The sequence below is a fragment of the Bos grunniens genome, chromosome 21 (assembly GCF_055505025.1).
Source record: "Bos grunniens cultivar Pamir isolate PY7600 chromosome 21, Bosgru_T2T1.0, whole genome shotgun sequence".
NCBI classification, from domain to species: domain Eukaryota; kingdom Metazoa; phylum Chordata; class Mammalia; order Artiodactyla; family Bovidae; genus Bos; species Bos grunniens.
The window spans coordinates 36829772-36853200 of NC_141185.1; the positions used below are offsets into that span (position 1 = coordinate 36829772).

The following is a 23429-nucleotide window of genomic DNA, read 5'->3' on the forward strand; positions in this document are numbered from 1 at the left end:
ACTGGAGAAGGAAATGGCAACCCACTCCAGCGTTCTTGCCTGGAGAATCCCAGGGACGGGGGAGCCTGGTGGGCTGCTGTTTGTGGGGTCGCACAGAGTCGGACACGACTGAAGCGACTTAGCAGCAGCAGCAGCAGCAGCAGGATCCACATGGATCATGAGATATCTCCTGTAAATTCCACATGGATCCCAAACATCTCCACTGTAGATTTCAGCTCAACCTCAGACCCCTCTCCTGGAGGTTCATGTGAACCCATATATATTTCCTAAGGCCCACATGGACTCCCAACATCTCCTCTGTAGGAGCCATGCTTGATAACCTCCTCAGGGTCACATTCATCATTTCATTGGGTCCTCTCATAACTCTGTGAATCAATTAAAGCTTGTCTTATGGCAAGATAGAGGGCAGTGATTATGAGAGTGAACCAGGGACAGGATCAAAAGCAGAATCTCCTTGTCTTGCTCTGTAGCCCATGACTCCTCTGTCCTGCATAGATCATGCTTCCTGCTCAAGACTCCATAGCCTCTGAAGCTCCCTCCCTTTTCTTGCCTCTCCTGCACTAACTCCTGTCTGCCTTTCTTCACTCCCACTCCTTTTCTAACCCAGCTGTGGGAGTGAGGCTCCACTCCCAGCAGGCTGAGACCATACAATGGGCCCTTATTCTGGGCAAAGAATCCCCACAGTGTCTCCCACCCACTGAGGCCCCCTTCTAGGCCCAGGATGGTGTGGGTGGAGGGCACCATGAAGGGCAGGAGCTATTTATTGGCTGGTAGGATAGAGGGTGGTCCTGATTGTAGATATCCCACAAGAGGTTTACATATGAAAACATCACTCACAATGAAAGCCTGTCTGTCTTTTACTCCCAGCCTCATCTCTCCAAGTGGGTCTCTGGCAACTCTCATTGATTCTGGGCTTTAAAACATTTACCCTAGTCTCTACTCACTTTCAGTGTTCATCTCTGCATATCAGCCTCTTTTTTTTTTTTTAATATGTATTTTAAATATTTATTTATTTGGCTGTACCAGGTCTTAGTCTCAGCATGGGGTATCTAGTTACCTAACCAGGGATCAAGCCCGGGCCCCCTGCATTGGGAGAACAGAGTCTTAACCACTGGACCACCAGGGAAACCCATAGTCTCTTTCTTATTTTCTCTCTCTCCCTTTCTCTTTTTCACTCTTTCTTTTTCTGTTTTTTCTTTATAAGCCTCTCCCTTTCTATTCTTCTATGTAGCTTGTCTGTTTCTTATTTCTTTCTCACTTCATCATGCTCTCTTCTTCATCTTTCCTTGTCTTTTTTTCTCTCCAAATCTTAATCTCTCCATGACTCTGTTCTCCGTGTTTCTATGACTTTATGTTCATGGCTCTGCTCTCTTGTCTTTCTATGTCTGGTTTTTTGGATTTGTGTTTCCTTGTCTATGTCTCATTTCTGACTCTTTATATTTCATCTCTAATTTTCCATCCTCTATCCCCTCTCTGTCACTTTGGCCCTGTAGATCCGAAGGACTTTCATCAGTCTCCTGCTTATGAAACTCCCTCTCCCTCTTCCTTTCTGGTACACCCAGAGGCTCCTGGAACTGGCATGGGAGGTTATTCTCCCAGTTTACAGATTTGGAAGCCGAGGCTCTGATTGTTGGTACCAGACTCCCATTTCTGGATCTCTTCCTCGACGTTCTCGACTTGCTCCTGTCCGCGTAGTGCCTGCCCACAACCTGATCCGGCCCAGAGTCCGGAACTTAGCACCTCGGACAGCTCCCGCAAGGTGAAGGGGTGGCCAGGCCTTTCTTCTCGCGAGTGCAGAAGCCGCGGCCCAGTGAAAGCTCGGGAATCTCGCGAGAACAGCTGCTGCAGGCAGAGGTGGCGCGGGCGCGCGAGGAACTGGCCCGAGGCGCGCGCGTGCGCGAGCGCGCGCGCACCCCGCCTCCAGCCCCGGAGCGGCTCGCAGCCGGCTCCGAGCCGCATCGCTGGGTGCAGCGCAGCGCGGTGGCCTTTCCGCAGCCGAACGACAGCGGCGGGTGAGTCCCGGGTCCAAGGGCCCAGAGAAGGGCCTTGCAGGGAGGTTGGGCGCAGGTGGAGAGAGGGTCACCCGATCTCCAGCTTTGTACCTGCTACGCTTCACCTTTGGATGCAGGGGGTAGGTCGAGCTGGAGAGGTGGAGAGTCGAGGTGACCTTCCCTGTTAGGGCGGGGGAAGAATGCTTTAGGTGCCCCAAGCCTCCACCAGCCCTCACCATCCCCATTCCCGGCTCCCGAAAAGGGAACCCGGGTCTTGGATGACGTCAGACCCCTGGATTCTGGAACCTGGGCCTTGGGCCCACCTGGCGTTCCCAGCAAACAGTCCTCCTCCTGGGGCCCTCCTCCTGGCGCACGCGGCCGGGGAGGGGGGCGCCTGGAGGCGGGGTGACTGTGGCCTCTTTAGGGGTCCTTCTTGACAAGAGGCGCCTGCAGGAGGAGCAGTTGTGTTCCCCAGCCCCCACCTAACCGAGGCAGCGGGCCTTTGGACCACTGGTCTGAGCCACCTCCGGTTTTCGGGATGGGTGCACTGGTTTGAGCCTGGGGTCCAACGGGGCTTCAGGGTGGTATGTGGAGGGCCCAGATGGAGCTCATTGTAACGCTGACAGGATTCGGTCACGAGGATGGGGGGAGATACTTGGGAACCCATCTCGGTCCCTGCCTCTGGGAGCCCCCAATCTAGAGGTTAGGGGAAGCAAGTAGAGTCTTGGACAGAGAATTTGCCATCTCAGGCAATTCAAACCAGTAATGCCCCAAGTCCAGGATGAGGGGTTTAGGGAGGGCCAGGCAGACTTTCCTGTGGACACCAGGAGCACAAGGAGAAAGGGAGACAAGAGCCAGTGAACAAGAGCCTGCTCTTGGAAGAGGTGAGATTTGGATGAGAAGAGAGGTAACGGAGGGCACTTCCAGAAATGGCCTGGACTAAGGCTCAGAGCGGGGAACCAAGCATAGCTGTTGGGAAGCCTGGCCTGTGAGCCCAGCCTTGTGACTGATCCCCATGGGGTGGGGAAGTCTGGAAAATTTTGTAGCCTATGCCCCACCTGTTCTGTCTTCAAGGGGCAGGACTCTGAAAGAGGGGAATGGTTCTTGCAGGGAGATTTTGTTTGGGGCTGCACAGATCTTGCTAGTTGAGATTTGATCTGGGTTTGGTGAGCCTGAGTTGCTGAGAGAGGACTAACTGGTCACTGGGCCACAGAAAGAGGGTCTTCTTAGGTCTAGCAAAGCCATGGAGAGTTAGCACGATCCTGGGAGAGGAGCTCTGGATAGGGGCCCTGGGCTCTGTTCCTTTTTTAACTTTTTCTCTGGCTGGCTGGCCACCTTTGAACAAATTGATTCCCCTCTCTGGGCATCTCTTTGCCAGCACGTTTCTCTTGGGATGAAATAATAGGACTAAGTACTGACCTCCCTTGAGGAAGCTGCGTGTTCTAGTTTAGAGCTTCCCTCTCAGTTTTTCTCCCTCTTCCTTTTCTCCCTTCTCCCTCTGCCTTCCTCTTCCTGTCCCTGCCCCCATCCCCCGAGCTGTTCCTCTGCAGGCTGCACTTCTGTTCTTGCTGACAGCCTGGAGTTTGTGAGGTTTGCTGGAGGAAGTGAGGTACAGCAGGGCTCATGAAACTGTGGGGTTAGCCTGATTGTGGGGAGGGCGTCTGTTGCTCCACTCCCACCCCTGGGCTTGGGAGGGCTACAGGAAGCTGAAGTCACAAGAATGGAAGGTTCCAAGCTCCTTTGCTCTGTGTCCACATCTTAAGCAAGAATGTGATTGACTTGTTCTCTGTGCTCTGTTCTGTGCTGAGTCCCTTCTGGAAGCCCCATCCATGATGGAACCAGAAAAAGACTGGATGAGAATGAGTGAGCATTCGTTGCCCAATAACTGGTTCAGAATATAAATAGTGGGAGGCACAGCAGGGATGTCTAGAAGGGCTTCCAAAAGAGGTGGGATATGAGAAAAACGGTAGGACTGAGAGGAATTGGCAGGGCTCTGGTTTAGGGTCACTGGAAGCAGATGGATGGCTCGATATGATCGGCATGAAGCTGGAAAGCGGGTCAGTGTGTGGACGAGAAGCAGAAGGTGGTGGGTGGGAGCTTTGTAGCTGATTGACACAAGGCCTTGACTGCCAGGCACAAGATCAGTAGGGGCTACTGGAGAGTCATCACAGGACAGTGATAGCCATGCCAAAAGAGTAGTGTTTTCTGAGAAAGATTCAAACCCTGATGCTGGGAAAGATTAAGGGCAGGAGAAGGGGGCAACAGAGGATGAGATGGTTGGATGGCATCACCGACACAGTAGACATGAGTTTGAGTGAACTCCAGGAGATAGTGAAGGACAGGGAAGCCTGGAGTGCTGTAGTCCATGTGGTCACAAGGAGTCAGACACAACTTAGTGACTCAACAACTGGAGAGTCATCACAGGACAGTGTGAGCAATGCCAGGAGAGTAGTGTTTTCTGAGAAAGAGTCTTGGTTCTGGGACATCAGGGCTGGGGATATGGGATTGGGTGTGTGGTAAGGAGACCAGAGGTAGAGCCAGAGGGGGAAACTTCCATCTTAGCAGATAAGCTCTGGGTGGGCAGGAAGAAAATGACCATTTCTATGCCAAGCATGGGGCTCATGCTGGTGAGTAGGGAGCCCTGGAACAAACCACAGGTCTCTGTCCTGATCTGAGGCCAGACTTGACTCCCTTCTTTTTGGCATGGACCTCACTCTTTTTACTGTGGGACCTTCTGTCCCCTCAACTTCACAGTTAGAAATGGAATAAATTATAGTTTGTCTTTTGAACAAAATTCAGTTAGTATTTGCTATCTTACTGATAACTAAGGAAGTGTTCCCTTAGGCCTGCATCTTTAGGGGGATATGTAGCACTCCCAGTGTCTCCCAACATTATGAAAGACTCTCAGTTGAGGAATGACTTGCTATTTCTCTCCTTTTGCAGTTTAGGAGCTTTGGTTCGCAAAGGCCGGTCATTGCGGCTCCCCTCTCGCCCTGCCCAAGTATAAAGGCTAATCCCTGACAGAAGAGCAGAGGATCCTGAAACCTTCCATTCTTGTGACCTCAGCCTTCTGTAGCCCTCCCATGCCTAAATTCTTTTTGGGCTAACAGTCTACAAACAAGGCAGTCTTGCCCTGTGCTCTGGCCCTGAGCGCTGGCTTTCCCACCATCAGTACTTTGCTACACTGACTTCTCTGTAACACCTTTGGGAGGCAGCCTGGGACCAGATGGGGATCAGGTTGGAGCCAGGGTTCCAGCCTATTCCCTTGAGGCTCCTACAATCTAGCTGTTGCCCGCTCTCCCTCCGCCTCTCTTCTTTGTTTTCCTGGAGGACGTTAGTGTTGGACTGCAGTCTCCCATTCCACATCCCATTGTCTCACACGAGGTGATGCCTCCTTCAGCTGCTCCTTCTGCTGGCTACACCTAGTCTGGTCATCGCTGGCATGTGGCCACCTCCGAAACCTTCAACCCCAGTATTGTTCTCTGACCACAGTCCAATTTCTGCTTTACCTGCCTTGGGACCTCTAGGAGACCTCAAGTTCTCTGACACTTCCATTTTCTCTATCTCACGAGCATGGCACCTACCATGTCCTTCCTGGACTTCATGGTCCTGGATTTTAACCGGCTCTTGCCCTCAGGGACCATGTCATTGGCCCGTGTGTCCCACCCCAGAGCAGACCACCCCCCCCCAATTCCTCCCAGTTCTGGACTCTACACTAAGAATGTGGAAAACTTCTGGTGGCCGTCACATACCAGGATAGTCTCGTTTTGCTTCCATGGAGGGTCTCCAGCCTCAGCTGTCCCTTCATCACTTCTCGGGACCATCATCACTTTCCTCTTCCCATCAGCTGTCCATCCTATTCCATGGGAAGAGAAGTCCAAACTTGGACCATTATCCCAAAGCCTCTTTACTCATGTAGAGGGTTAGTTGAGTGGTGTAAGTGGAAGTTGGAACCATACCTGTGTTTCTCTACTTCTTGAATCCTAGGGCTCCTAGTCTAATACACCCACTCTGTGCTATGGGTGCCGGCCCTTCCTGTCTCCTGAGATATCGGTGTCTGTCAGCTGTTTCCCCCTCTACTGTATCTTTAGTATCTCCGCTCTTTTTCCTTAACAATACTGTCTGCCCTGCTTATTAATGTGCTCAAGTCTCCTATCTGGAAAAACCCATCTAACTATATGTCTTCCTCTAACTGCTGTTGCTTTAAACCTATGACTTTGTGCATAGTGATATAGATATAGAAAAGTGATGTAAGATGTTGTAGACGTTTTAGAAAATAAAGATAAAAGAAAGACAATAATACAATCTCACTGTCAAGAGATGGCTATTAATCCTTTAATGCATGATATTTCATTCTTGACACTAATATTCCCTGTGTTATATTAAAGTCTCAGCTGAGTTTTTTAAAAAATTAGTCTGCTAGACGTATCCCTCTTCCTCTCCTCATATTCCCTCATTTCTTGGCAACTGCCCTCTGCTCCACCACTCCCTGAAGCTGTGACCTTCTAATTTCCCGAATCAGCCCATGTCACAACTGACTGCTCCGTGGCCATGGACATTGTTGACATTAATGACTGGTTGACCAGTCATTAAAAAGGTTGAAATCACCTGTATTCATTGATGTGAAACATTTTCATGGGATATTGCTGAGTGGAGAGAACCAGGTTATAAACTAGCATGTATAAAATGACCTCATTTTTGTCATATATGCTTGTGTGTGTGTGTGTGTTCAATTGTGTCCAACTCTTTGCGACCTCATGAGCTGTAGCCCACCAGGCTCCTCTGTCCATGGGATTTGACAGGCAAGAATACTAGAGTGGGTTGCCATTTCCTTCTCCACATATATGCTTATGTATACATAAAAACCAGAAACCTAAAGGTCAGACTGTTAAAGGGGTGACCTCTGAGAAGGTGGATTTTGGAAGAACCTGTGTTTTCTCCTTTATGGACTTTGATTTGTTTTAACTTGCAGATATTTTTATGTATGTTGCTAAAAAGCAACATAATTTCACTTTATTAAAAAAAAACTTTGAGGTTATATTTTTTTTAAAAGAAGAATAGAATCCTTCAGTCTCTCCCAAGACTCAGAGGATAAAGCTCAAATTCTGCTCATGGCCTTTAAGGCCAGGATGACTGGCCCCTCCCATCTCTTGGCCCTATTTTTGCCTTTTTTTCACTCCTTCCACTTTAGGCTTTATCTGTGCTCTGCTTCTTTCTGTTTCTTGAATTTGCCATGCCATAGTTCTGACCTTCCCTTTGCACATGTTTTTCTGGTTCTTCCTTTTCCTGGCCAACTCTTATTTATCCTTCAGGATTCAGCTCTGCTATCACCTCCTCTGTGAAGCCTGGCTCCTCCAGGATGGACCAGGGAGGTGCTCCTCTGGGTTCTCACAGCTTTGTGTACTTGCTCTTGTGGAGCACTTCTCAGACTGTGTTATAATTGCCCACTGACTTAGTTACATCCTCTACTCTTACCTCCTCCCTTTCGACTCAAACTTCCCTCCCATATTGCAGAGAAAATTGAAGCAGATATATGGGACTCCCACTGTCCTTTCCAAGACCTCAGACCTCCCCCATCTGCTTGCATCATGTTTTTCTCCCCATCTCCTTGCACTGGACCCCATGCTTCTCCCTGTTTCAAGGGCTTGCTCCGTTAATTAAGTTCTGTCTCTGTTGTAATTGCAACTCTTCCCTGGAACTTTCACATCTCGAGCTTATTAACATCCTAAACAGACAACCTTGAGCCATAGTCTCTCCTTGAACTACTTGTCTTACCCAGGTATTACCCTATTTCTGTTTTCTAACAAGGCAGGCTTCTTCAAATTGTTGTCTATACCTGCTCTCAGCTTACATGTTCAACTATTAATGTATAGTTTGGCTGCTACCACCCCCAACCCCTCAGCCCAGCTCCTACCACTTCCAGAGTAGTTCTTGCTGGGGTCACAGGTGACTTGCTGCTGCTGAGCGAACTGAACATTTTTCAGTCCAGGCCTTTTGATGCTGGACCTCTCAGTGGCATCTGTCACATTTGTCCACTCTCTACTCCTGGCTTTGGAGACTTCACACTCTCCTGGTTTTCCTCCTGCCTCATCAACTGCTCCTGCTCATTCTTTGCCAGCTTTTCTGCTTGACTTTTCTTTTCATTTATTTTTTTTTAAACAGGTAATACATTTACACAATTCATAATTCAAAAAGATGTCCTGAATTTCATCAATTCTAAAATAAACACTTTGATATTTCTGAAAACATTTTAATGTCTGTATCTTTGAAATTTTGGCATCTTATCATTATAAATTGGTGGGTTTTATTTTCTTTCTTTTGGTAAATAATATAATGATCTAAAAGTTGATGGTGTCTTGGGTTTGATGGTATAAAGATTCATAGTAAATGGGATTTCCCTGGCCGTCCAGTGGTTAAGACACCGTGCTTCCACTGCAGGGGGCACAGGTTTGATCCCTGGTCTGGAAGATCCTGCATGCCTCATGGTGTGGCCAAAAATAGAAGAAAAAAAAAAAACCAGATACATAGTAAAAATTATTCCTCCTGTCTACTCCCATGTCTATGCAGTTCCTCTGTCCCCCAGGAACCACAATTATTTTTTATTGATGTCCTACTAGAGATTCTTGATTCTTTGTGTATATATAGCCAAATGCAACTATATATTTTTTCCCTGACTTAAAATATTTATCTATTTTTATGAAGTGTAATTGACATATATTACTTTCAGGTGTACAGCATAATGATATTTGTATATATTGTGAAATGATTGCCATAAATTCTAACTAGTGGACCTCCAGGAAATTTCCTGACATTTTTTGCAGAACGATTTGAAAATAAGTAGCAGACAAGACATAATATTTCTAAATACTTCAGCATGTGTCTTCTAAGAACCAAAGTATTATTGTATGTAACCACAGCACCTAAGAAATTTAACACTTACTTGCCTGGAAAATCCCATGGATGGAGGAGCCTGGTGGGCTGCAGTCCATGGGGTCGCTAAGAGTCAGACACGACTGAGCGACTTCACTTTCATTTTTCACTTTCATCCATTGGAGAAGGAAATGGCAACCCACTCCAGTGTTCTTGCCTGGAGAATCCCAGAGACGGGGGAGCCTGGTGGGCTGCCGTCTGTGGGGTCGCACAGAGTCGGACACGACTGAAGCGACTTAGCAGTAGCAGCAGCAACAGTAATATCTTCTATTCAGTCTGTATTCAAATTTCTCTACTCATCCTAAAAATGTCCTTTATAGCTATGATTTAAAAATCCAGGACCACTCATTGCACTTGGTTGCAATCTCCTGCAAGTCTCCTCTCTGAGTCCCTCTACCAATTTCTATCTTTCATGACATTAACATTTATCTGGGAGAATTTCCCACAATCTGGACATGTCAGATTCTTTTTTATAATAATTATTTTCAGATTAAACATTTTGGCAGTAATACTACATAGGTGATGTTGTGTTCTTCTATGAGTCATGTCAGGAAGCACATAATGTCCTATTGTCCCATAATCAGGCAAGTTTGAGAAGTTTGGTCACTTGGCCTGCCAGATCCTTTCATTACAGAAGTAACTTTTCTTTCTTGTGATTAATAAATAATGTGGTGGTGGTGGTGGTTGGGCGGTGACACTCAGACTGTGTGTTTCCCCTCTTCCCCAGCCATCTTTCACCCAGCGGTTTAAGCAGCCGTTGATGATCCCTGCCTGTGTCAGTTCTACGTAGGCGTTACAAAATGATGATTTAAAAAATTACATCATTCCTTCTGTCTTAGAACTTTTCCTGCCCATCTCCCTTTCTTTTGTGTGTTATACTGAACTTTCACATTCTTTTCTTTCAATGTGTTATCATCCCTAACTCATATTATTCATATTTTTCCTCCAGCTTTTTATCTTGAAAACTTTAAAGTTGAAAGAATAAAACAGGGACACTCATGTAACTTTGCTGAGATTCACCAGTTGTTAACATTTGCTACATTGCTTTGATTCTGTCTATATCTATTCATTATTCCTTATTTTTTGAACTATTTGAAGATTCAGATATCACAACACTTTACCCCTAAGCACTGGAGCACATATTTCCTAAGAAAAAGGACATTTTCCTGCATAACCTCAAGAACACTATCACACCCAAGAAATGTGATATAGACCCAAATATTACTATCTAGAGTCTCTATTCAAGTTTCTTGATATCCCATTGTTTCCCCCTTGAACCAGAATCCAATCAAGGTTTACACTTAGTTTTTGTTGCCATATAGCTTTAGATTCCATTAGGTTAGAGAATCCCTTATCTTTTTTTTTTTTTTTTTTTTATCTTTTAGGATGTTGGCATTAAAATTTTTTATTTATTTGTTTATGGTCGTGCTGGGTGTTCTTTGCTGCGTGCAGACCTTCTCTGGTTGAGCGGAGTGGAGGCTGCTCTTTGTTGTACTGCTCCTCTCTGTGTTCCTCTTTGTCTTCTCCTGTTGCCGTGCACAGGCTCTAGGCGCACGGGTTTCAGTGGTTGTGGTGCCTGGGCTTAGTTACCCCGCAGCCTGTGGGATCTTCCCAGACCAGGGAACCATGTCCCATGCATTGGCAAAGGGATTCTTAACCACAGGATCACCAGGGATGTCCCAGATGTTGGCATTTTTTAATGTCCTGGCCAGTTTAGTTTATAGAATGCTCCACGACTTGGATTTGACTGCTTGTTTCTTTTGACTAGATTCAAGCTAAATATTTGGGGGCAGGAATACTACATAGGTGATGCTGTGCCCCTCCTGGTATATCACACCGGGAAGCCATAATGTCTGTCCCATTATTGGTGAGTTTGAGTTTGATCACCTGGTGAAGATGGCGTCTGCCAACTTTCTTCACAGTAAAAGTGCCTGTTCTCCTTTGTAATTAGTAAGTCATCTTTGAGACTCTGTGACTGTCTTCTTCCCCAACAATCTTTCACCTAGTGAAAGACTTAGCAGCTATTGCGGATCCTTGTGTGAATCAGCTGTGACATTCATGATTGCAAAATTAGAAGATTTTCTAATTCTGTTACTCCTACATTTATAGCTAGCATTCTTCTGCAAAGAAGAGCTTGCTTTCTTCCTCCCTCATTTAAAAAATGAGTGTCACTTTGGATTATTTTTTAAACTCAACATGTTATATTACTGTCATTATTTTTGATGCTCTGAATTCTCCCAAATTTGGCTGATTGGTAGCCCCTTCAAATTGGTGTCCTTTTGACATGTACTAATTAGTTGAATTCCTGCTTATTTCTGGCACCACAAGATGTTCTAGGCTGATGTTGTATTTCTTTGTCCTGGCTTGGGACCAACCACATATTTTTAAAGACATGAGTTCATATTGATGCCTCCAATTCAAATCCAGCATCACAAGACTCTTTCTTATCTTCCCATATTCCATATTCTGTCTCCGTATCTAACATTGAGAACCCAGGTTCCAACAACACAAACACATTCTCTCATATGTTCTCTGCTACGGTACATACGAAAAGTTTCAGTCACCACACTAACACCAACAGTAAACCTGCTAAGATTTTAGATTTCTTTCTAGTTGTTTTTGCTGTTGAGATAGATCCTTTTAAGTGAACACAGAGTACTGAGATCAAGCCACTTGGCCAGTTCCTTTTCCTGTGTGATTGTGTTATCAGTTTGCTGTACAGATAGCTTAATTTGTTTTTGTTTATTTCAATTTTAGTGGTTCTCTCCAATATATATATATTTTGGCTATATCGCCCAGAATGCAGGATCTTAGTTCCCTGTCCTGGGTTCCAGCTGAACCTGGGACCTCAGCAGTGGAAGCTCAGAGTCTTAACTACTGGGCCACCAGGAAAATCCCTGTGTTTATTTCAATTTTAGACTTTCATTTCTTTCGGGTGTAAGTTTTTGAATACGTAAGACATTGTATGTAAAAAAATCTGTAAAAATCTTTACGCTGAGAAATCTCACTACTCATCCTAGCCCTTCCATCATCTGGATGACCATTTCATTCGTTTCTTATTTATTCTTTCTGTATTTCTCTTGCAGAAACAAACTTATAAATGCATGTTCTTGTTTCTCCTTTTATATAAAAAGTAGCATTCTAATTACAATACTTTGTACTCTGCTTTTTATTTTTTTTTGGCCACTTCTTGTGGCTCCTGGCGTCTGTTTCTCGGCATCTTAGTTTCCTGACCAGGGGTTAAACCCATCCCCCCTGCAGCAGAAGCGCCAAGTCCTAACCCCTGGGCTGCCAGAGAATCCCCTGCTTTTTCTACTTAACTGTATATACTGGAAATGATTCTATAGAAGTTCAGAGATACCATCTTCTTCTTTTTTACAGCTACATGTTACTCTATCGAATGATATACAAAGTTTATTCGAACAGTTGCTTCCAACATTTTGCTACTGTAAAATAGCATCATCCTGAAAACATATATTTGTTGTTTCTTATTTGTGGGTAAATAACTAGAGTAGGATTCTGGGGACAAAAGCAAAAAACACTTTTATTCTCCTCTCCCCTGCTTTATTTTTTTTTAACATGAGAGGTAGCCTAAACTGTTCTATGCATTGCATTTTTTCAACTGCTTGTAATTGTGAAGCTCTCCATATCAGTATTTTTAGGAATAACTGTGCCTGCATGCTCAGCCACTCAGTCATGTCCAACTCTTTGCGACCCCATGGACTGCAGCATGCTAAGCTCTGCTGTCCATGGAATTTTCCTTGCAAGAATACTGGAATGGGCTGCCATTTCCTCCTCAGTGTAGAAACAGCCAGTATCATTTATTTAACCAGTCTGCTGTTGATAGACATGTCAATTGTTTCCAATCTTTTGGTATTACAATGTTACAATTAATGCAGCAGGGTAAAAGAACCATTTCACGCTTGTCTTTGTCATGCCTGTCTTCTCCATTTGTGGTAGATGTTGTTAGGTTTTTATATCTGTGTTTGATTTCATATCGCAAAGGGACCACAAAAGGTCATGATGGCCTAATCTTCAATAGAGCCAGAGGAATTTGACTGGAACTCTAGGAAGGTTTGTTTTTCTTTTAAAGCAAACTCGTAATTGAAGTATAACAGGTAGAAAAGTGCACACATTGTAATCGTATGCTTGAGGGATTTTCACAAAATCAACACCTCTGTGTCAGCAACACCCAGGTCCAGGAACCGACCACGACCAGCACTCCTGATGCTTGTGTTCCCTTTACCCTCCTGACTTCTAACACCATAGATTCGCTTTGCTTGATTTAAACGTTATAGAAATCTCTGCCCACTTTTTTTTTTCTTTTTACTATTTCTATTTATCTATTTATTTGGCTGCGCATGAGGATCTACAGTCTTCCTTGCAGTCTGTGGCATCTTTTAGAGAGAACTCTTAGTTGCGGCATGTGAGATCTAGTTCCTTGACCAGGGATCGAACCCAGACACCCTGCATTGGGAGCGTGGAGTCTTAGCCACTGGGACCACCAGGGAAGTCCCTCTGCCCAAATTTTGATGCTGCATTGCCTTAGTGCTTGGCCATAGACCATTTTCTGTTTTTCAGTATATCTGTATTTATCTATCAAAGTTACTGTTCTGGTAAAATGCTCTCATTTGCTTCCTTAACCTTCACTCACCAACCATTACCTGATGTCTATCTCAGCACAGGCCTCCTGCTAAGCTTGTGACCCAGATATTCCCAAAGCCTACAAGGCTTTGTCTTGTCTGGAGGTTCTCACAGCACCTCAGACTCTGTATGTTCATGATGAAGCTTCTCTTCTTCCCTGGAGCCCTGCGCCTCTTCTCATGACGGGGCTCTCAGTAAACAGCCCACCGTTTGCTCAGTGGTTTAAGCTGGCAGAGAGTCTTCATGAGGGCCTCCCTCCCCCCACACCCCAGAGCCACCTTGGAGCCCCTTCTAATTGGCCTCCTAAGTGCCTCAAGAATCCCACCCTGCCCACCTCCATTCCTGCTCCCTCTCCACGTACTCTCTGCTCTGGCCACAGTGGCTTTCTTTCCCTTATTCAGAAGCATGAAGCTCTTTCCCACATCAGGATCTGTGCAAGCTTTCCCCCCTGCGCAAGAGGCTGCCCTGCCTCAGGCAACTCCTGTGTATTCTTCAGGTCTCCCCTTACGGCTTTCCTGACTCCCCAGACCAGATCACCTAATATATGCTGTGTGTGTTTTCATAGCCATCCTTCTCTTTTATACTGTTCACGGCCGAGGTTATTGACTGTTTCATGCCAACAGCAGGGACCACTTCTTCATGCTGTCTCCCCAGTGCCTGGCAGGTTATAAATGCTCAAGAAGTGAATGAATGACTCGAGACAAAGGCAGGGGGAGGGGAGCCCAGCCTGTGCCTGGGGCCAGGGCTCTGCCGTGTTCAAGGTCAAGAATAGAATTTCCTCAAGCTTTCTCTGTCACTTGACTTGCACCTGCTTGAGGTGGCCTCCCAGGTTCCTTTGCCACCCTCTCCTTGGATTTTCTGAAAATAGATTTTATGCCTGGAGGTCAAGGGCAGGAGTCCTTGGAAGGGTAGAGCTGGTGGAACGGTGGTTCTGTAAGACGGGTCCTGCTCCGGGGAGTTTCCAGCCCAGCTGGGGCTGAAAGAAGTACTTGGCTGGGTGAGCCATGATCCTCAACCTTCGCTGACTCTTCTTTCCTTCCAGTTCGAGACAAAGAAGCGTGGACAGGCCGCTGGGCCAGCGGGTGCCATCATGTCAGGTAAGGGGAGGGTGGATCCACATGGGTAGGACGGGACAGTGACATAGGGTGGGTGGCCCTTTTCCTGGGCCGTTTATACCCCGTAGTTTTTGAAGATCAGATTCTTTCGGTCCTCTTGCCCCTGGGTTTCCCCTGGTCCCCCACCGAGACTTATCTATCAAAGACCCTCACTGTCTAGCTGTCTGTCAGACCTCTGAACCTGGCGACCAGAGATAGCCCATCCTGACTCCCTGGCCCTCTTGTCCATCTGACCGATGAGTGACATGGAGAGCTCAGTCCCCATCCTTTCTGTCACCATTACTCTCTAATACTCTGAGACCTTTTCCTTCTGGTTTCTGGGTTGTCTGGTTTCTAAAGGCTCAGAACTGGAGAGACCTGTAGGGTCTATCTAGTTTGACCCCCATCCCACTGGGTAAACGGAGGTCTGGAGAGAGGGGTGATGACTGATTCTTGGAGTGGAGGCTGGAACCCACATCTCCAGACTCACCATCCTGCTGCTTCTGCCCAGAACTACCCTTGACCCGGTGTCCACGCCTGATGGACGGTGTTTACTGTTTTTATTCTTCTGACAGTGGTGCTGCCTCAGGGCCACTCTGGAGACCTGAGGCAGCAGGAGAGCTGGTAGGGATGGTGAAGTGGCCTGTGGCCACAGGGGCCAAGAGGGCCGCCCAGGCCAGGGGGAGAGCGATCATATCAGGTCACTGGGGAGGGGAGTATTCAGGGCGAAACTGTGGAATGTGCCTCACCCGCAGAGAAAGTGAACAACTTCCCACCACTGCCCAAATTCATCCCGCTAAAGCCATGTTTCTACCAAGACTTTGAGGCTGACATCCCTCCTCAGCATCTCAGCATGACCAAGCGCCTCTACTACCTCTGGATGCGTGAGTGCTGTGGGGTGGGGGTGTTCCAGAGCTGGGGAGCGGGGGAGCGGGTGCTGGCGGGTGCTGGGCACGGGGATGGGGTGCCCCCAGGCCTGGGTCCTTCAGCCTCACCTGCAGCATCTGTCCCTGCCTGACTCCTGCAGGCTCCTCTCCTGGGCCAACTCCCCAGCTAGGCCTCAGTTTCCCTCACTTCCCATCTAGCCTCTCCTCATGCCCCCGTCACAGAGCAGCCAGGTGCGTGTGAGGAGTCTCTGCCTGCATTGCAGTTCATTTATCTTCTCATGGGAGTGGTTTTCCAGGGAACCTCTGGTGATTACCTCAGGTGTCTGGATTTGGAGAGGACTCCTCCCCTCAAAGCCTCGTTTTTCTTGCTTTCGCTGGAAGATTGCTCCAAAAGAATGTTCAGTTGGGATATAGTGACCAGGCTGGGCTGGTCACTCGACTTCCCAAGAGGCAGCTTCCTCATTTGTAGAAAATGGGTACTGGCTCAGTGATCGCCGTGCCTCCATGTGGGTCTGTGTTAAGAGTTCGAGTTCTCATGTTCTAAGGTTTTGAGGTTGAGTTAAAGGCTCCAGTTTCTTTTTATTTTTTATTTTTTTTTAGGCTCCAGTTTCTGATGGCCTGTGATGTTAGAATAATTACGACAAGGGTACTAGATGAAATGAGCTGGAGAGAGATGGGACTGTGAAGAGAGATGTAAACCAACAGAAAAACAGGGTGAAAAAAAAAAACTAAAACTGAAAACAAAACAAAATAAAAACAGGTTAATGAGTGTTCTATGTAAAGAGCAAATAAAATCAGTGAGAACACCATGATTCCAGGAAATCTGGTGGTAATAAATAGGGATGAGGAAACACAGCTGAAACTCACAGAAAGAAATGCTTACCCTCATTGTGAGGGGCCCTGAGAGGGGTGTACCTCTCATGTGACAGTATTGTCAGGCCAGACTTGGGGAGCGGTGGCCCTAGGCTCTGGGAACTCTGCCCCTGAGAAGATCTCATCCAGAAGCTGGATTTAAGGGCTATAAATATCTTCCTAAGTCCTTACTAGGTGCTGGCCAGATGCTTTGTTCCCAAGGAAATGTATATAACCCTTGAGATGCTTAAAGAGTTCTATTCAAAAGCCAAGCCCATAGATGCCTGGCTGTTTGAGGCCAAGATTAAGCCTGCCTTCCTTTGTTTATTCAGCAAGTGTTTTTTTTTTTTTAATTTATTTTATTTTTGGCTGTGCTGGATCTTCGCTGTGGCATGAGGGGTCTGCGGCATGTGGGGGCTTTTTTCCCCCAGTTGGGGTGTAAGGGCTTCTCGTTGTGGAGCATGGGCTCTAGAGAGCATGGGCTCAGTAGTTGCCCTGTGGCACGTGGGATCTTAGTTTCCTGGCCAGGAATTGAACTTCCGTCCCTTGCGTTGGAAGGTGGAGTCTTAACCACTGGACCACCAGGGGAGTCCTTGTTCAGCAAGTCTTTGTGGAGCCTTAAAGGGACTTGGGCTAACAACATTGGAGGAAGGGAGCAAGTACCCTTATGTCCAATGAGCTGGGTGTGTGTTAGTGCAAGCATCAGATGAGGAGACTTGAGGTCCCTGCTGGCTGTAACTCAGGGATTCAGTGATTCAGAGGTTCAGTTATAGAGTATGTAAGCATGGAAGAGAAGGAGCCTGGGTCTCACTCTTGGGGAACCTCTAGTTTGGTTGATGGGCTGGGATTTGTCCTTTGGGAAACATGAGAGCACCCAAGTTGTTAGGAGGTCAGAGGGATGGGAGGTGAATAAGACTGTAGCAGTGAAAGAAGACTTCTTGGAGGAGGTGGTGTAATGGGGTTAAAGAAAGACTGAGATCCCAGCCACTGCTGCCTGCCCTATATAAGTGTGGGGCGGATGGTATGACGACGTAAAGAGACGTTTCCTTTTCCTTTCCCCTTTTCATGCCCTACCTTGCAAGAGAAGATGGAAGATGGGTTTCCTGTGCCATGGGCTTGGTGATTGCTGTGGGTCTGGGAAGGCCAGGGGCTGCGGCTATACTTATAAGAAGAGCATTTCTCCCAGGTTGAGGCTTTGGGGCTCTTTAACAGGACTTGCTAGGCTGAGACTCTGAGTTCCTGATCGGGGGAGACTCTTTGTTCTCTGGAGTTCTCAGATCCCCAGAAACGGGGGTGTGTGTGGGGGGCTGGGCTGAGCTCCCAGTTATCTTTCTTACAGTCTATACCCTCTGTGTGTGTGTGTTATGTGTGCATCTTATGTATCTCTGTGTGTGTATTGGCTGCTGTGACTTGTGGGTGCGCACCTGTGTAAATGTGGTTTGCATGTGTGTTTGTGTATGTCTCTATCTTTCTGGGCTTGGGCTGTCTGCCTGTGTCTGATTGTGGGTCTGTGCTGAGTTATGGGTATGTCTGTGTGTGGTGCTTGTGTGTTTCTGCGTGGGCCTTGGTGTCTGTGCGTGTCTGCTGTCCGTCTGGTGTCTGTGTACATGCTCCTGGGTCTGCAGTGAATAGCGTCACGCTGGCCGTGAACCTGGTGGGCTGTCTCGCGTGGCTGATCGGAGGCGGGGGAGCCACCAACTTTGGCCTCGCCTTTCTCTGGCTCATCCTCTTCACACCCTGCTCCTACGTCTGCTGGTTTCGGCCCATTTACAAGGCCTTCAAGTAAGTGACGGGTGCTGAACCCAGCTCCTAACCCTGTATCTTTGTCCATCTCCCCTGTCTCTTCTCTACATATTTTTCTCTTTTTTTTTTTTTTTTTTTTTGCTGTCCCCCAAGCTCACTTTCCCTTTATCCTCAGCTCAGACTGCCAGGTAGGATTTAGGCTTCCTGGGAACTCCAGGCTGGAGTGAGAGGGCTGGGAGTCAGAGCCTTCCTCTTAGGTCCTTCCTTCTTCACTCTACCCTTGGGTGGGACAACATAGAGACCAGACTTGTTCTTGTTTTCCCTTCCCCAGGCAACTAGCTGCATGACAAATTTTGCCAGTGGGGCTATCTGTCTTGGTTTAGCTGCCCATGCCGGTACCCATGGGGCTGGCTAGTTTGGTGCCAACTAGACCATCTACCCACATGCCAATGGGACAAGCCATCCATGTGCCACTGACACTGTTTATGTGCTAACGAGGGCATCCAACTCTGTGCCAAAGGGACTACCCATCCATGTATCAGTAGGGCTAACTCTCTTAGTGCCAGTGGGTGTCTGCCTTGTGTCAAGTGGGATTTTCAATCTTTGTGCCAATGGATTATCCCTCTCAGTGCCAATTGGGCCTCTAATATTAATGTTTGCCAATTGGATCCATCCGTTTATGTGCTAGTTAGGTTATAATCTTGGTGCCAGTCATGTGTCCATTATTGTGCCAACAGCACTTTCTATCTTGTGGGGCCCTCCCCTCATGTACCCCTGGAGCTTGATGTCTTGGTGCCAGTAGGGTTGTCCAACCCTTTGACATGGGCTGTTTATTCCTGCCACAACAGACCCATCTATTTCTGTGCCAGCCATCCATGTACCAGTGAGTGGTCCATTCATGAGGCGATCTCTCTCTGTGCAGTGTGGTACACACAGGTCCAACACATGGAAACTTACAAAGATCCATGGGTGAATGGTGTCCCATTTTGACCCCTTAACTAAGATCCACTGAGTACTCACTTACACTTGGAAGGACTTGGAAGTCTCGAAGGCAGGGAAGCCGTGTCCCTCCACCCAGGTGACAGGAGATGTCTCCTCTGTTGCAGGACCGACAGCTCCTTTAGCTTCATGGCATTCTTCTTCACCTTCATGGCCCAGCTGGTCATTAGCATCATCCAGGCCGTGGGCATCCCAGGCTGGGGTGTCTGGTAAGAGACCAGGGTGTCTGGGACTGACCCAGGGCTAGCTGGGCGGCAACTGGGGTGTGTCCTTTGCTTACTTCTGTGGGCTAAGCTGCCTGGCCTGTGGGAACACCATGAGTTATTGGAAGTGTGAAGGGATTCAGGATAACTTAGTAGATACAGCATAGCATCAGAGGAGAATAAGGCAGTGGTTTTTAGGGGTGATGAGGGATATCAAGCATCATGAGATAACCCAAGAGAAGGAAGCCTTATGCTCTGAGAAGCTTCTTTCCTGAGCCAAGGGTTCTTCCTAAAGCACTGACACAGGCCCTGTCCATCCATTGATATGGTCTCTCTCTGTGGCAATGAGAAGGTCCCTTACTCTAGTGGGGCGGCTCCTGGGTGCCCGTCACTGTGCCAGGCAGCCCCACAGCTGGCCTGTCTCTGCAGCGGCTGGATCGCCACCATCTCCTTCTTCGGGACGAACATTGGCTCAGCAGTGGTGATGCTCATCCCCACCGTCCTGTTCACGGTCATGGCCGTCTTTTCCTTCATTGCCCTCAGCATGGTATGTGGCCGCCTCTGGAGCTACAGGGTGGTGTTGGGAGGGACCGTGATCTGTAACGACCCTTCTTCCAAGTTACAGAAAGACCCAGTGGTCTTCCCAGGGACTCACTCTGGGATGGCTCGATGGACTTTGCTCCCAGGGCACGGGTCGGAGCGGGGACTGGCTTTTATGGTGGCTTACCTCTGGCTCCCGCGTCTTTTCTGGACGGGCTGCCTCTTCCCCTTGATTAACCCTTCCTTGTGCTCCTCCCCCTACAGGTCCATAAATTCTACCGGGGCAGCGGGGGGAGTTTCAGCAAAGCTCAGGAGGAGTGGACCACGGGAGCATGGAAGAACCCGCACGTGCAGCAGGCGGCCCAGAATGCAGCCATGGGGGCAGCACAGGGCGCCATGAATCAGCCGCAGACTCAGTATTCTGCCACCCCCAACTACACATACTCCAATGAGATGTGAACCAGCCAACCGACCGGGAGCTGGCTGGGGGCCGGTGGGGTGGGGGCTCAAACCACAGGGTCTGTTGTGGTGACCAAGCAGGGTTCCCCCTTCCCTTTTTCTCCTCCCCCACTTTGTACAAAGAATCAGAGTTATATATATATATACGTATATGTGCCCCCCCTCCCCCACACCCTCTGGACTCTGCTCCCAGCACCCTGAGCGCTGTGGGCTGCACTTGGAGCTGTCCCGTGCGGCGGTAGTAGTGTCTGTGTCCCCTTGTGAATAGTGTGCAGTGGAGGTCTCTGTTGTTGTGGTGCTAGATGTACGTTTAGAACTAAACCAGCCCTCCACCCTCCCATCAGGCTGCTCCGTCTGACCTCGGCCCTGGGACCCCTCATGGGGCAGGGGAGGCATAGCAGAGAGCCTGGCCCCCTCCCAAGGTTATGAGCTGAAACTGTTTCCAGTTTTGGTCTTCCTGGGAAGCAGCAGTATTTGGCACTCCTGGGGATGTTGGTGGGGAGGGTGGAGACCTGCAGGGAGTCTTCCCTTGCTCCTTGGGATCTGGGTCTTTGCCCTCCCCTCCCACCTCCCACAATCTCCTCCTCCATTTCTCTCTTCCTGCTGTCTCTCTTCCTGCTTCCTGTGGTCTCTTGGCCTCCCCAGGGCTCCTTTCCTCCCCATGTGGCGTTTCTTTGTCTTCCTCCAGGCTGAGGGTCCCACTTGTATCTGCTCCTGAGACTGAAGCCCATTCTCAGATCCAGGAAGCAGACAGAGGACAGGGGAGCTGAGCCTGAGCCCTGATGTGGGAGGGCACACAGCCAGAGATGTGGAGACCTCCTGGGTACCTGACCCACAGGGGATGGAAATGTAAGGCAGGGTCCTTTCTTCCCTGCCTTGCCTTCTCCTCCTTTACTTCCCAGAGCCCCCTCGAGCCCCTCTGCCTGTGTCCCTCCCTACACTCGCAGCTGCTGTGGCCTGATTCTCCTGCCCTACCCCTACTGTGTGCTAGGTGATGTCTGCCATCTACAGGGGCAGATTGCACTGCCTTTCCTGAAGGGCTGGGTGGTGTCTGGGCAGTTTTCAGGTGTAAAGGTGCAGCTGTGTGCTTGCTAAGTCGCTTCAGTCATGTCCGACTCTTTGCGACCTTATGGACTGTAGCCCACCAGGCTCCTCTGTCCATGGGATTCTCCAGGCAAGAATACTGGAGCGGGTAGCCATTTCCTCCTCCAGGGGATCTTCCTGACTCAGGTCTCCTGCATTGGCAGGGGGTTCTTTACCACTAGCACCACCTGGCAAGCCCAAGGTGCAGCTGGAACAAAGGATCTGTAAATAATTACTGGTCTCCGAGCGATGTCTGACTGACTCAAGCCCACTGGGCAGGTGCTGGGTGTCTCTGAATGACCACTGGATTCCTGGGAGCAATAGCTGTTCTGTTTGGGTCTGATGGAAGGGATAGGCTCAGAGGACTGGTCCTGGAGGGATGAGTCTTCTCAGAAGAGAAGGTAGGCAGGACCAACTGAGAGGGGATCATGCATCCCCCCTGACCCACCCCCCCAGCTTGCTCTTGGGCATAGGGCGGTTCTGGGCACTTGAACTCAAGGTCTAGGAAGAAGCACAGGCCCAACCCTGTGTGCAAGCACAATAGCTGGAATGTGGTTTCAGGTTAGGTGGGGTGGGAGTGGAGGTTCTCTGGCTCCTGTTTTTTATCATATTGAGATTACTTGCTCCCCTCTGTCTACTGGACTTGATTCTTGGCCCTTCCTCACCCCCATTAGAACCCCCTTTCCTTTCCAGGACAGTGATAGAGGCCTGTGGGCCTGTTGTGTCCCAGGCATTGTGAGAATGTTGTTGGTAGAGGTCCTGGCTCTCTTGGAGGCCTGAAGAGGAGTGGGTTCTTAGCCATGGAGCAGCTGCCCATTTCTCACTCATCGCCCCCACTTCCCACCTGGGCAGTTTGGCTTGAAAAACCAAACTCCACCTGGCCACTGTGAGTGGCTCCAGCTTAGAACCCAGCACCTGGTTTCCAAGTGCCATCTGAGCTTTGAGCTCCAGGTACTTTATTTTCCTATAAGGGGAACCAGGGCCTCTGGGAGTTATCTTCCTGATGGCCCCTTAGGCTTGGGCCAGAGTGTGATTGACTCTCTTCTCTACCACTTTCTCTCTGGAAAGCAGTTGTCACAGCCCCTAGTACTCGAAAAGAGACCCTAGGTCTAGGTTCTTCCCTTCCCTCTCTCCCCGCCCAGACCTCTGGCCCCCTTCCTCTTCCTCTTTGGTAGCTCCGGGAGGCCTGCGGTCTCGCTGCCAGCACAGCATCCTTGACCTGCTGGATGCTCCCTCCCGTCAGCTTCCTGTCCTACCCGCCTTTGCTCTTTTCTGGCTCAGACCTGGATGGCCATGCCCTGGCTCTGCCCTTGGAAGACCTGCTATACCCGCGCGTGGCCCAGGTTGTCCAGGCCCTGGGATGCTGCATCTCCAGGCATCTATGCACTTTCCTGGGGAGGGAACTGAACTAGAAGTGGGGGCTGGGCACAGGTTCATCTCTGCTGGATGGTCTGGCTTGAGGGTGGGGTGCAGGAAGGCTGAGGTCAGTTCTGCGAATCCTCAGGTCTTTGGCCAGTAACCTGCTTTTGTACTCTGCTGGTGCCCACTGCCCCTCCTTGTTTCTGGGAAACACAGACCATTCTCCAACTGGCAGCTGACCTGCCTGAGCCGACCTGTCTGTCTGTGGTAACTGAGTGAACCATAATAAAGAGGAACGTTTGGCCCTCTGTGCCCTGCTGTGTCACGTGTCTTCATGAGGGCCTGTGTACAGGAGCCGCACCGTGGGCTGTGGGGCCTGGAAGTAGGGTGGGCCCAGCGGGCCTGTCGCCTGTCATTCCCAGAGGTCAAAAGTCACCCACTTCTGTGTAGTTCTTTCTCTGAGGCAGCCTTGGAATTGCTAGAGTCCTTCTGCCTGTTAGGAGTTCTGAGTTTCCTGAGGAAGAGCTGAGTTCACATGCTGCAGTTAAAGATCCCCCACGCTGCAACTAAAAGATTCCGCACGCAGCATCTAAGACCTGGCACAGCCAAAAAAAATATTTAATTAAAAAAATTAAAAAACATAGA

General features: G+C 48.7%; 1 protein-coding gene across 3 annotated transcripts; it reads left to right on the top strand.

Moving 5' to 3' along the window:
* The first annotated feature begins 1836 nt into the window (after nt 1-1836).
* Nucleotides 1837-23095, top strand: SCAMP5 (secretory carrier membrane protein 5). Of its 3 annotated transcripts, none has more exons than XM_086363875.1 (7): nt 1837-2012; nt 14608-14662; nt 15415-15543; nt 18024-18180; nt 19248-19349; nt 19773-19890; nt 20148-23095. In XM_086363875.1, the coding sequence occupies exons 2-7, from the start codon at nt 14656-14658 to the stop codon at nt 20340-20342; spliced, it is 708 nt and encodes a 235-aa protein (XP_086220001.1). In that variant the 5' UTR covers nt 1837-2012; nt 14608-14655; the 3' UTR covers nt 20343-23095. The 3 variants fall into 3 exon arrangements, with proteins under 3 accessions (XP_086220001.1, XP_086219999.1, XP_086220000.1); XM_086363873.1 differs by having other exon boundaries at nt 1917-2012; nt 16147-18180; XM_086363874.1 differs by lacking the exons at nt 1837-2012; nt 14608-14662; nt 18024-18180 and having other exon boundaries at nt 15412-15543.
* Nucleotides 23096-23429: the final 334 nt, after the last annotated feature.

What these genes read in the sequence shown, in the direction of transcription:
- SCAMP5 (XM_086363873.1), top strand. Translation starts at nt 17,831, where the DNA reads ATGTGGTTTGCATGTGTGTTTGTGTATGTCTCTATCTTTCTGGGCTTG. An exon ending in ATCCCAGGCTGGGGTGTCTG is followed by an intron (nt 19,350 to 19,772) that starts GTAAGAGACCAG and finishes CTGTCTCTGCAG; the next exon opens with CGGCTGGATCGCCACCATCT. An exon ending in CCTTCATTGCCCTCAGCATG is followed by an intron (nt 19,891 to 20,147) that starts GTATGTGGCCGC and finishes CTCCCCCTACAG; the next exon opens with GTCCATAAATTCTACCGGGG.